Raw genomic sequence first — 14,181 nt, 5'->3', positions numbered from 1 at the left:
CAGCTCAGCTACTTGTATTTGTCTGAAGACATTACATACCTGGTGCTCCTACAAGGCCAACTGATCCCATGGGTCCTGGTTTTCCCTTAATGCCAAAAGGGCCTCCAGGACCAGGAGGTCCCTGCAATCCAGGGATGCCCGTATATCCTGGATTACCCTGTTCGCCTTTAATACCCAGGAGGCCTGGTCTCCCATCTACCCCTGAGAACAGAGAGGTGGGAGGTTACAGAACAAATAAAACAAAATTCTATTAATTAAAAAGTGCATTTTAATAAAAGCCTTTGAGTTGCACTAGATTCTAAGAGAAAGTCAGCAAATCCCTACCTGTGAGCTGCTAAAGGACTGCTAACACAGTATCTTAAAAAGAAGGAAAAAGAGAAACAGTCTGATATTCCTAGAAATAAACAGTATCAGTGCTTACCTTTTGGTCCTGGAAATCCAAGATCCCCAGTCAGCCCTTTATCACCTGGGAATCCAGGTCTGCCAGGCTCTCCCTGGGCTCCACTCTCAGCACCAAATACATCTCCAGGAGCTCCTTTAGTTCCAGCTAAGCCTGAAGCACCCATCTTGCCGGGTAACCCATCTGTCCCATCCAGTCCTGGAAGTCCTTGTGACCCCTGCTCTCCTCGAGGCCCAGGGAAGCCTTAGAGAGAAAAAGAGTAAATGTTACTCAGCAGAAAGATGGGATATCTCCTTTCAGTAACTTTTCTAACAAAATCAACATTTTTTACAATTTCCATGCAAGAAAAAAGTTGTTTGGGAAGCTGCAAAATGTTTTGGTTTTGAATTAGAAAGAATGASTGGAGACAGAAAGTGATGAAACTGTTTAAAACAAAATATCAATTCAAAACTTTTTTTTTAATAAAAGAATAGTGTAGGAGCATCTTGGAGCTGCAACTACAAGTCTCAGCTTTACAAGTACTGGTTTCACTAGATAGCAGACTGGGCAAAAAGAAAAACGAAGGATGGACATTTCAGGGTACAGGTAGACCTTATTTCACTAGCACCAAAGCTGCAAAAATGTTATGTTTATCACGCTTTTCTTACTCTGTCCTCTACGTCAGACAACTTCTGTCACTGTGGGGCAGAAGACACTGGCAGCCCTGGAACACACTGATAAAAAGAGCACTGAGACGTCAGGGCTCGCCCTCTGCCATGGAGACACTGAACAACACTGCTCTGTGGATGTGTCACACTGCTCAGTGGTCATTTCATGAAATCAATGACCCCGTAAGGATGACAACCCCACTTAATGTAGTGAAAGGATAAGAGATTTTCACAGCCATATCCACAGAGAAACATGATGGATACATAGCAACCTGGCTTTAGAAATCTTCCCTCATGACCCCTTGCTCTGTATTTACTACGACCACCAGAAACTCCCACAGCTAAAACAAGTTCCAAACACTGTGTAAAGAGTGCCTCTACCAGAGTACCACATGGCTTAAAACCAGTTTTACACTAAACTTGTAGTTCCTAAACTGTAACAAAGCACATGTTGACAGTCTTTGGAGAAAGAAATTGTGTTGATTGTCCTCTTTTCTTCCAGCAGTGGTATAACATTAAAGGCAGCTAACAAGTACATTGGACATTTCTCTTTTCTTCCAAGTTGCAACCACTTTTAAGTAACGAGATTGCATTTGGAAGGAGACAGTGGAGCATTATGACTGTACCAGGTGGAAGAGCGGCCTAAAAGGTTAGTTAAACTCTTTTGATAAAATATTACACACATCCATCAGACAATAAAACGAACTCCAGTAACTTCCCTCTCACCTGGTCCCCCTTGCAGGCCTATTACTCCTGGAGACCCTGGCTGTCCTTTTGATCCATGTAATCCAGGCTGCCCTGGAATGCCAGGAAAGCCTTTGCTGCCTTTGGAACCTGAGGATAAAAGTAATATTAATCACTGAATAATGGAAGACACAAATACAGCACTGTAAAACAAGATCAGATCTTCCCTGCAAAGCTAGCACTGAAACACTCTCGGGATGCACCAATTTAAGCTAATTAACATCTCAAATCCATGACTGTTTCATCAGCTACATGAACACAGAAGAAGAGGATTTGTGTTGAGAAGCTACTTGGAAGGGAAAGGCTGCAGCTCCTATGATCCTCCATGGCATTGAAGCCCAGCCCCTTTGAAAAGAAAGAATACTCTTCTGTCAGTTAACTCAGTGGAACAGCTATCACTCGGAGGGGATTAACTGGCAGGTATTCTCTTCCTTGAGGAATAGGTGCTCCTGGGCAGTCAGCCAGTGCATTACAATCAGTTTGTCTCCATACCTGGCAATCCTGGAAAGCCGGGAGTCCCAGGGGGACCATATGCTCCAGGAACTATACAGGGCAAGGTGATACCTAAAACAAAGAAACACTGAGATTGCACACAGTCCCTTCAGAGAGATGGTCAGAATGGGAACACCTAATACCCAGATGTTTTTTTACAGAACATATCACAAGTAATTGTGAGTGAACCTATGCACTTCAAACACTGCTGACATCTCAAATAGTTTGATTTTAAGGAAAAGAAAACATATTCTGAGCCTGGGGATTTTCTAATCTCAGCCTTCCTATTGACTTACTGTGTGACCTGTAAAGGGTAGCAACTGCTGCTGTGGACTACTTGTAGAGTGATATCCATGGCTTCCCCTCAGCAACTGGTCCCCCCAATGCTAGGGACTACGCAACAGGTATCGAAAAGGCACTCTGCGATTCAGAGAAGTTACGGGCTGGGCAGAGAGTTGTTGAAGTCAGTGGGAGCTAACGGGTGTTCCTAACTTTGAAAAATTGAGGATGTTTTCTAGCTTTATATAAGCAATACATTATAGTGTGAAATTCTAAAATAAATGTACACATGCAAAATAAAATACATATTTATGAAATATTGATAGGTGTTTAGAAAAACTGCCACCCACAAGTTTTGGCCAGAGAAATGTGGAATACTGAGGATTGTTTATTTCTGCCTGTTTCTCCAACTGCTTCTTCTACGGTCTGTCAGACTAAGCAATAACTACATGACTATTAGTAGCAAACAAGATTCAGCAACTGCAGAGCTCTTTGCATGGCTTCCACCTTTCATAGAAAGGCTGTTTATATCAGCAACCCCTTTTCAGAGGAATGAAGTTTATGCGGCATTATCAGAGTTGCCACCACATCAGATTTACCTCAAAGATCTCAAATACTTTTACCATTCCTCTTGGTAGGTCACGGACAACTTGAAGTCACATTAACATAAGCACAGTAATGACTATCACAAAAACTACCTCAGGCCCTTCCCCTCCAGAAATGCTTCTGGTTACGTCAGCAGGAGTCTGCGCTAGGGCTACAGAGTTAGCACCTACACTGTAAGAACTGGCTTAGCTAAAACTATCATAGATGAACTTTCTAAAATGAAAATATAAAGGACTAACTTTAAAAGCTGTTTAGTCAGAGAAACTACATATGAGAGTTAACTGCTAAAGCAAATCTACGGAAGAGAGGTGGTGTTTTCACTGCTCCTTTGAACACTTTTGTATGCAGAGTGAAACAGCCACTTAACTACATTGTTGCCTGATACTTGCTAATTCAAACCTGGCATCAGCTACATTGCAGATTAAGGATGAGATAACAGGATATCACAGTTAAGTTATTTCTCATTTCCTTACAACTCTCTTTGCAAGATCCTTCCCTATTCCCAGACTGAGGTCTGTCTTTGAGACACCACCTCCACAGGCACTGTATAATAAAGAACGACATTTTTCAAAAAGAGGGAATCCAGGGCAGCAACTGGCATGGAAAGGAAAGTTTAATTAACACTGCTATATTCACATCACATGGCTTTAAGGATTTGCTTATGTAAGCTTTCCAAAAACAACATTGTACAATAGCATGTTCCACATTTTATGTTATTAACTAGCAGTAGAATGGTTGAACAATGGATATTTCATCTGAGGATAACTGAAGGGCAAATGGGAATGTTTCCTTATGTGTTCTGCAAAATTATGTAAGCAAGGCTTAATGTAAAAATTATATAAAGAAAACTTAGTGTTCCCCAGCTACCCAGTACTCTACTTCTTCACAGTTTTCACAACAGTACCCCAGTGTCAAGGAAATTAACAATTATGAAACCACATTTCTGGGATAAAAGCAAAAACTATGGGTAATTCCAGTAACATTTTTGAGTAGTCTCAAAATACTGGGTAAAACACTCCAGCTTTTTATAAAATACTGCATTAGACTTTTTCAAATGCAAGAGTGTTTTACCGTGTTTTACTGCATGTGGCATGGACTTGAGCAAAATTCCTTGGTGGTGTCTTTGGCACAACAGCTTCAATAGGTCATAGTCTCTTTTTAAACTTTTTTCTCATTTTCACAATAAGGCTTTTCAATATGGGCCATATACGAAGTGATTATTTCTGCCACCCACACACATTTCTTTAATATTATATGAAGCTTATTATATCAAAGGGTCTTTTTTAATATATGCAAATGATTTCCTACTTTTGAGTGGATGCTGTATTCACAAGTTTTCTCACACATCTCTGAACTGGCTAATGACTTATTCACACTTTCCTACATATTCTGACTATAGATACTCTTCTACAACAGGTCACTCATTGTTAGAAAAGCTTTGAGGTAGCATTCATAATAAGCTGACTTCTGATGTGCTCCACAGAATACCTAGAGTTCTCATGCACAGAGCATTTTACTTCTACTTATCTTACAATGCAATTTAGATTTAGCAGATTTTGTAAGAGACATTTTATGAAGCAAAGATGCAAGCATTCCTAACTATGAATTAGCAAAGTTTTTATCATTTAGCATGTGACTTGGATTGGAAAAAAAGCTTATGTAGTCTGTTCCAAATGGATGTTAATGCCGGCTGTCTCCTTGCCCCATTACAACAATCCAACATGACACTGATGTGAAGTAACATGCTATCCGGCGTGTCTGTACAACCTTCCCACTGCTGTTCTGGCCTAGCTCTCACCTCTCTCTGGGTTTAAGATTCCTCTGCCAACCTCCTCATACTGCAGTGGTCTCACCTCCAAGATTTTTATAAGTGAGGAAACCTATGCAATAATATTATGCTTGCAAATATATTCAGCTGTATTATTGATACTGACAGAATTACAAAGCTAGAACATTAAATAGTCACAGAATGGGAAATATACTGAAATTCAGCAGCAGCTGCTAAGGAAAGATACTGCTTTAACTAAAATTATCTTTAAAAACCCAACACTGAGATCAAGAAATTGAGACTAGTTCAGTGCAGTCATTTTGTTATGAAACCATTTCCCAAATGAAAGGCTGCAAACTATAATTACACATAACTCACCTTGAACTCTGAGAATGAACATGAAACATCAGACATGGAACATCACCAAACCTGTATTTACTGACTTTATCACTTGCCATTATATGTACCTAGAACATGGTATGGCCACATCAGCTGGGCCAAACTATAGTGCCTTGGGTAATAAACAGTCAGGAGCTGATTGCACCAGTCGTATTTGAACTCCTTATCTGACCATCATGATAATGTCTTATTCACCAAAGCTTGTTCATACAATGGACTATAGTTTCTTCTTTAAAAAAAAATAAAAATTTGGACCTCTTCTAATTTCAGTAAGAATAGTTTTGAAAACTGATTCAGAAGGCCCGAATAGCAGTGAGTGACTGTTTTTAACTTGACAATGAAGTAGGCTGTGCTTCTTAAAAAGTTCATTTTAACTGTCTTTCTAATTACTTTTGGTGTAAAGTGGTTCTCCAGCAATAGTCTGTGAGTAGCTTCCTCCAACACTATTAGTATGTGAGTAGTCCACTCAAATATTTGCTGTTTATTATCTGCGTTCTCCTGAGCAGGACAACCTGAGAAAGTAGGGACTACTGTGTGAGGTCTGACCAGCCCACAGAGCAGTTTCAGTTAATTTACAGAGGGACTTAACGCAAACTTTTGGCCTGGCTGCAAGCACAGCAGGAGGTTGAATGTCATTTGACTTGTAGCAGCTTTGCACCTTTTCAAAATAAGAGCAGATCTAGCAACACCTACCTGGAGGGCCAGGAAGACCTGGTTGTCCTGGAAAACCATCCATTCCTGGGTCACCTGGCAGCCCACGAATTCCACTAGGACCTGGATATCCAATGCCAGGAGAACCAGTCTCTCCATGACGGCCCTTGGAGCCAGGTAATCCTGGCAGTCCTTTTTCACCTGGGAAACCTAGCCCACCATCACCCTGTACACAGTAAAAACAATTACAGCTGAAAATCAAAGAGGTGGAAAGAATGTACACCATTGTCACTTTAAGAAACACGTGTGTTTGGTTGGTTCTGTGCAAGCTTCAAATGTGCCTGGGAAGGTACAAGGAAATCATTGTAAATCATCCATCATTATTTTGAAATGCAGGAAAACCTAGTTACTATTAAAAATAGTATTTCATGTTGTATTTGCCAAAATGTAAGCATTATATACTCTGAAAGCTATTTATTTTCTTTTTAATTGAAAAGATTCTAGTGTGCTTTTTCTGCTTCAAGACATGACTCATAATTATGCCTACAGTGCCTTTTTTTAAGGACAAAATGTAAAACAGCAATAATGCCTGCCCCAGTAGTGTGTTTATCTTTCGACGGGGTAATGAAAGGCAAATGAGTGCCAATTATTAATCTTGACCGAAACAAATTTCTGTTCAGGGAACATTAGTTTTCAGAACAGGTTTTCTTTAACAAAGTGTCTTGCTCAGCACTGCTTAGCTGCAGGTATGTGTAAATCCTACATTAACCATCCCAATGAGTACTTAAAATTCAACCCATATATGGCTCTTGCTTTCCAACCTTCTCCCTCAGCTTTACTTTGTATCTGTGTAAAAATCTGTAGAAAGCAACACAGTTTATTGAAGATTATGTTCCCTGGAGTTCAGAAATATGCTACAGAGTACATAGAAGCTGTACTATAGACAAGCTGCAAATCTTGGTTTGAAGAAGAGCAAAAAGATCAGATCCTAGGTGATAAGCAATACACTTCCTATTCCTATCAGCACTAAGGTCTTCCATCATTGCTGGAGAATTACCGCTGTCATAAAAACAATTCCTAAAGACAAGAGCTGTTACTATTTTGAGGCCAGACAGAGCACTGGAAATTTCAGCATCCTTGCCTTGCACCCTAGATTGTCAATTCTCTGTGCAATCCCTCATTATAATTGCTTTAGTTTTGGCAAGGTTGTTGGGATATTACTATCCCATGAGATGCTGGAGGTCACAAATGATATTGGAGATTTTCTCAGTGTATCATTCTGGCCAAACGTGTTCCTGCCATCAGGTCTTCTCTCAGCTAGCTATCATATCCATACAGCATTTTTACGTACTCGGAGACTTACCATAGGGCTAATCAGGACTAGTAAGCCAGGCATTTCTACTGTCTGTGCTCCTTACTGCAATTCTTAAGCACTCTGACTCCTGTTAAATTAATCTGAACTTACTGGAAGGCCTGGAGGGCCTGGCAAGCCTGGAAGTCCATCTCTGCCAGGAGTTCCTGGGATGCCTGAAGGTCCTCTGGGTGCTGTTGCACCACGGTCCCCACGAGCACCTCTGCCTGTTGCATAGGACGGATGTCCTTTTTCTCCCTTAGGGCCTGGAAGACCTTGCTGACCAGCTGAAGCCTACAGGCCAAAAGAGAAAAATCCCAGGCATATGAACATGCAGAGAAAAACCTTTGCTTCTTGGAAAAGACAAATGAGGACAGTACAAAATGACTGGCAGCTAGAAAGAATCTACAAAAGGTTTCCTATTATATATATTACACTAAAAAAAGAAAAGGAGATCTGATTATTTCCAAATGTTTCAATCAAGTCACTACAGCTTTATAATGGCAAGCCAAACCCTGGTTATATAGCACTATACCGACAGCAGTCTTGGATGGCATCTGGCAACAATATATCACCCATGATACAGCAAGGCCCAAGTACTGAGTCTTCTCCCATATTACTTGGTGTGCCGCATTTACTGACACTGATAAAGATACTCTGAAGTCAAAGACTTGTATCTTTGTGGCCTGGGATTTTCAAAAGTAAATACTGTCAATGGGCAATGCTTAGCATTTGGGAAAATCCTATCTGATATGGTTGTTATTTCATAAAAACACAACTCACAACTCTCACTAATGCACTCAGCATGCTGCAGCTGAGAAGGAGACTGCATCTATGGCACACAGTTTTTTCAGCTATCAGCAGAGACATGGAAAGATCTCACCTCAGGTCTTCTCTCCATACAGATGTATACCTGCTTCCCCAGCAAGTCCTTGCTCAGGGAGAACCCTGGGTCGAAAACATGCGTACCTACAGCCAACAGGCCCAGGGATGAAAAACTGCTACTTTTCTTCCTTCAACTGCTAAACATGCAGTTCTCAGAACTTAAGAACCATTTCTTCCCCTAGTCTTTGAACAGGTGTTCATTTCTCTACTTTTAGTTTCTTTTCACAAATCAATTTCTGTTTTTTTTTTTTGTTTATTTTTTACCAAAACAAGTAGAAGAAATTATGCAAAAAGCTTGTTCTAGTTTGAATGTGATCAACACCAACAGATAGCACATGAGCACTTCTTCTCATTCATTTCATGACAACCAATGTAGACTCTGCCTGCCTTACCGGAGGGCCTGGCAATCCTGGTGCCCCAACAGCGCCTGGGTCTCCTCTGATGCCTTTAATCCCAGGCACACCAAGGCTTCCTGGTGCACCTGGTAGACCTGAGATGCCTTTTTGACCAGCTCTTGTAGCTCCTCCATCACAAGCACAATCACCTGCCTCTCCTGGAAAACACAGTCAAAACCCCAAACTCAGTTTCATTTATATAAAGATTCTTTTCAGTTTCAAGAGATCCAAAAGTAGCATTTGATTTGACTGGGATAAAGACATTCTGACTTGCTATGATTTCGTGCCTACTGTGCTCAGGTGATGCAGGTGGAAAGCGGGCAGAGCTCAGGTTTTGTCCAGGTTAATTTCTATACAATGCCCATCACCACATTACAATGTGCAGCACGAGTCTCAGCACTATGTATTATATCCTGCTTGTTTTCTTGACCTCTTCCCAAAGGTTCAGACTCTGCTAAACAGATGGTTTTAGAGGAGTTTTAGGACAGAAGTCTCATGTCTGTTTTTTTTAAACAGATGGTTTTATGTCAGAGAAAGCAAATCCATACTCCCACTCACAGTAGGTTACACTGACCCTCAGCAGGACATTGTTATATTTCCTGGAATAGTAATTGGGCATGGATCCAAACAATCACAAAGCACAGTGAAGTCTGCATACATCTTGCTTTTTGCTGTTAGTTCTGTCACATGCTAAAACCCAAATTCTCATTATTTTTAGCACAGAAGAGAATAAAATTGAGTTTCTCCGTCATTTCCAGCCTATATTACTAAAAGCAAAGCAGGGCATAAGATTTCATTTTTAAGTCTCATCACACCTTATGGCTTTAAAGCATAACTTGTTTAATTAATTGTCTGGGTATGGGATGTTTATCTGCTTATTAGCCTGAGCAGGAAGTAGAAAATAGGATTCTGCTAGCAGTGCTGGGCACCACTCCCTCTAAATTGTAAAGGCTGTCAGCTCCTTTAATCCATGTCCCAGTGTATGTGATTTGTTATAAAGACATTTCCACCTCCTCCCTTAGGATATTAACTGCATGTAAATATTTTTCTGAGGCCCAGTGATTGCTGAAAGGCTCTCCCAAAGTAAGAGTCAGTTACCTTTGTACCCCTTTGGACCAAAAGCTCCTGGTGGCCCTCTCTGTCCAGGCTCCCCTGGCTTCCCAGGCCATCCATCCAAGATTGTGTCTGGGAGGTATGAAGGGCCTATATGTGGAAAGACCAGAAGCAAACACCATGAGAAGGCTTTATTTCAAGCTCATTAACTATTTACAGTACAATACCAGCTATGCAACTGACAGAAATGGCACTGGCTCAGACTGGAGCTGTGTAAGTTACACAAGTAGATGAATTTGTACTGCTCTGCCACTGCACTTATTTCAAACACTTAACAGCTGGCCAAAGAACTAAGCAAACTGCAAGCAGATCGTATAGAGAAGGACAAATGACTTAGTTCATGGCCCATCCCCATCGCACTGTTAGGTAGAAGAGCAGGTGTGCCTTCACAGGTCTGGGAAAAGCTGAGACCCATATGCATAGGGACTACTCTGGAAAGAAGCTGAGAAAGGGATAAATCAGTGTGGTTGCCCTTTTTGCTGGCACAGGAGTTACAATATACGAGCAGTCTCTGCCACTGCTGCTGGGGTAGAGAGTCATTCCCATGGCCACCTGCCTTCTGCAGAGTTCCTCAGCATCTCATCAAGTTGCTGTAGCTCAGGAAAGAGACTAAATGGCAAACTGGGTATGGGGACTTCTCCTTTCCCTCACTTTACGACTGAAGGATTATTCTCTACATCTCTTCATAGGCTGATAAAGGCAATGAAACATGAGTCGAGACAGAAAGAGCAGAGAGAAGTTATCTAAAATAATCTATAACTAGTAAGGCTGAAAGCCCTTCCCCAGTGACAGCAGTAACACGGAGTGTTGACCAGCAGGTATCTGATGTTCCACAGAAAAAAACTGCAGCCATCAGCTAAAAACAGCTGCAAGACCCATAAGGACTCCACAGAAGAATAAGCAGGATTTGACTGGCAAACAGTTCTTGATAAAGTAACACTTTCTTCTCCATGGAAAATCATTTAATCAGTCCATGTTCATTGGCTCCATGACTGGAGTGTGACCTGTTTTTGAAAGTTTGACTCTCAAGAATAAGACAGGATGAACTCAGTTCATGGCAGAACATTAAAACCCAGGGTTTGTGCAAAATCAACCCCTTTTCATTTATTATTCATTTTCTGAGGAAAACAAAACAATGTATAGTGAAGCCAATCAGGTTCTCCATACAAATGGATGTGTAAAAATAACCCAGATTTCCTTAGGTCTAAAAACAGCCTCATCGAACATCTTGTCTGACTCCTGGTACCCAAAATACTACTGATATTGGTTCTCCTAAGGTCAGACATTTACCCTAGGCACTCATAAGGTCATGGTCTCTTTTTTATCTACACCAGTACCATGGCAAGCTCCATTCAGCTTTCCTCCCATCACTCTGCAATGCTTTATTATATAACCTTTTTTTCCCCCAACTGAAACATATTTGCTAGGAGTGAACATCTGAGTTGACTCCGTTTTATCCTATTAAAACGGCACAAATACAGATAATGATGGAAGGCTGTACAGTATAACAGGAGACATCTGAGGATGCTAGCGTTGGGTTAGTTTATTAAATTCCATTTGCTGCATGGCAACCCAGCATTCACTGGGAGAAATCAAATAACTATGTTTTCATGCTTACATCCTTCCTACAGACCATCCACTCAGAAGACTGCTTGTTAATAAATAAAATAATCCAAACTGAGCAGACAGAGCTGGTACTTCATTTGGGAGATGCAGGCCACTAGTACATATTAATCTATGAAATACCAGGTTTGATCTTCAGTATTAGTCCAGTCTTTAGGAGACTAGCCTAGAACTTCAAAGTCCTCTGTGCCACAAATTGTGTCTATATGACCTTGTGCCTCAGTGACTCAGGTCACCATTTTTAAAAGGGTTAGTTCTATTTTCTTACTTCAGAGTATATCTGCTGATATATATGTTTAAGACTTTGAGTTACTCACAATCACAATGGGGTATCAGTTAAGCCTTTAAGATACACAGATGAATAATCCTCACTGGCAAAGAAATAAATATATAAATGATTATTTGTTTTGTTTTACTCTGAAACCCATATAAAAATATATACAAAAATATACATACGTGATGAACCAGGCAATCCTGGTGCTCCTGGTAGGCCTGGTAAACCAACTCTGCCGGGAGTGCCTGGTAATCCAATCGTCGCTCTTCCAGGATCTCCTATTTCACCCTTAACACCTGGAATACCTGGAGACCCTCCAGGGCCCATTGCATCTAGACAACATGGACACAATGAGCAGCTCTCCAGCAGCAAGTACTTTCAGGTATTTTTAACATTATGAAAATTATCATTGTGACCTGAACTGCAACCATGTTAACACAGGACAATTTATAATCACATACAAAGGAGAACTTATTAATCAGAGCCACCAACTCGCTCCCACTTACACACTCCCTCAGTCTTCCAAAAACTTCACAGGGCAGCATTTAAAACCTGATGAGTTTTTCTGTTTACAGATTGCCTCTGAGCAAATCAATTTCCCTAGTAATTCCTAGTCTCTGGATCATTGCAGGCCAGGACTTCACAGATGACATTCAAGTGAAACAGAACCTTTCAAGTGAGACCTCTGATGGGACAAATGGGTCCCACCTACCCAATTTGTTTTATCTACCCAATATGTTAGTTCTATGCTGCCAGTGTAAGAAGTCATTCAAAAAAATCAAAACTAATTACTATTACTTAAAATGTTCCATTTCTAGAAAAGGTTCTGTCAATCAACTCATCCAAAATAGAAATCAAACAAATAAACAACCTTCTGTATATACTGCTGGACCAAATTTTCACACCTGAAGTCTTGAGATGGGCTGTAATCATTGTGGGACTAATCCTGCTCCCATCCAAGCTTACAAACTTGATTTCCCTGCATGTCATCCCTGCCCCGTATCTCACACACAGACTGCAAATCAGCTATCTGAAGAAGAGAGACACTAGTTCCAATAAAGAGAAACCTTCAACACATCAAGGCTGCTTCCTGAACTTTTATCAGCAACAAACACACAGAAAACAGCCTGCTAAGGACACTGTTAGCAGATGCTTTACCTTGTTCCAGGCCTGGAAACCCTGGAGCTCCTGGAAGACCTGGTAAACCATTGATTCCTTCATCTCCTGGAGGGCCAGGAATTCCTGGGGTCCCAGGATCACCTGGGGCACCTATTGGTCAAATACAGGTGAACAAGGGAAAAAACACATGACAAGTTCTGCTGACAGACAGTTCAGTCAACCATCTCAGCGGCCACTGGTCTCAGTGACAGCAAAGGCTGCAAATCCACTAGCAGTAAGCCTGTTCGTCCAAGGTAATAATGACGGGAAAACTTCCTCCTGACCTGTTAGACATTGTTTCAAACTTGACTGCATGTGAAGAAGGAAGAAGAGGAGAGGACATATAATTTGTCTCCTCATTTTTATAGCTTCAGAGGCTGTTCCCATCCAGGCCTGATTCAGTTGTAGCATTAATTAAGCTCCTTTTCTCAACAACATTATTACCACATTGAATAACAAATATTAACAGAATGACATTCAGAGTACCCATCTCCAAGAGACAAAAGGAAGCCTTTTTTTCTTAGTACAGAGAAGTAAGACACACAGATAGCCTACAGTCAGCCCCCCAGGCATTAAACATGTCATTCYGCCTGGAAACATATTCTGCAAACTGCAAATGAAAGGTTTATTGCAAACTCTGAAGTTAAATACGTCGGACCAAATGTATCTGTATGCTAACAATACAGAACTGAAAAGAAGTATAACAAGGGACGGGTTAGATCCAATTCACGGTGTGGAAAAGTGGTAAAATACAGTAATAAGAAAACTTGGATGAGAAAAAGTGCTTTAAAAATAGTTCCAAAACAAAATGAAAATGAATACCTGAAATGACTACACCTTCCCTGTCAATAACGATAGGAGGGCCTGGGGGACCGATGTCACCTAATTCACCCTGTAGAAGAAAACAGATTCACAGACCAATAGATCTTAAAGATGGCGGGGAGGGGGACGACTGCTTGTCATGAAAGCAGCTGTGTTGTGGTAGCAACGTCTGTCATCATTCACCGACATAAGCATCATTCCTTGTCTTGGTGAAGAATTCACTTTGTTCTTTGGCTATTCACAATCATCTGCAGTCATGACTATCAACTCTTCCTGTGGGATGAAACTAATGGCTGATGAACATAGTATTTGCTATTATCTATCCTCTGAATGCATCCTGTTACCTCCACAGGAAGCATGGACACGTGCATACCATGATTACTGGAGACCAATTATCATATCAGCATATTGACCCACATCAGGTAGATCATTTTTGTTTATCTTGTGGTAAAAGTGAAAGAGCTGCTACAAATACACACATTTTTGAAGCACTCATCACTGCAGTTATCTAATGCCTTTGAGCCCTGAATAACAGGAGATTTCAGGGAATTGCTGGATTCCTCCATAAACTCAT

The 14,181-nt window shown here is 40.9% G+C and overlaps 1 protein-coding gene across 1 annotated transcript in view; it reads right to left on the bottom strand.

Annotated features, from left to right (window-relative positions):
• The window catches only part of COL4A6 (collagen type IV alpha 6 chain), a 140,681-nt gene that overhangs the window by 17,702 nt on the left and 108,798 nt on the right, over positions 1 to 14,181 (bottom strand). Inside the window, exons 16-26 of the mRNA XM_026089504.1 lie at positions 13,608 to 13,677; positions 12,786 to 12,896; positions 11,810 to 11,959; positions 9,716 to 9,820; positions 8,615 to 8,775; positions 7,452 to 7,631; positions 6,029 to 6,212; positions 2,284 to 2,355; positions 1,774 to 1,881; positions 422 to 643; positions 40 to 201 (exon numbers count right to left, since the gene is read on the bottom strand). Of these exons, the coding sequence (XP_025945289.1) occupies positions 40 to 201; positions 422 to 643; positions 1,774 to 1,881; positions 2,284 to 2,355; positions 6,029 to 6,212; positions 7,452 to 7,631; positions 8,615 to 8,775; positions 9,716 to 9,820; positions 11,810 to 11,959; positions 12,786 to 12,896; positions 13,608 to 13,677 (1,525 nt within the window). The remainder of the gene's footprint in view (positions 1 to 39; positions 202 to 421; positions 644 to 1,773; positions 1,882 to 2,283; positions 2,356 to 6,028; positions 6,213 to 7,451; positions 7,632 to 8,614; positions 8,776 to 9,715; positions 9,821 to 11,809; positions 11,960 to 12,785; positions 12,897 to 13,607; positions 13,678 to 14,181) is intronic.

This window comes from Apteryx rowi, unplaced genomic scaffold, assembly GCF_003343035.1.
Source record: "Apteryx rowi isolate R43461 unplaced genomic scaffold, aptRow1 scaffold_82, whole genome shotgun sequence".
Lineage (NCBI taxonomy): Eukaryota > Metazoa > Chordata > Aves > Apterygiformes > Apterygidae > Apteryx > Apteryx rowi.
Note: the sequence above shows the minus strand (reverse complement) of the source record. Positions and strands in the feature narration are given on the sequence as shown.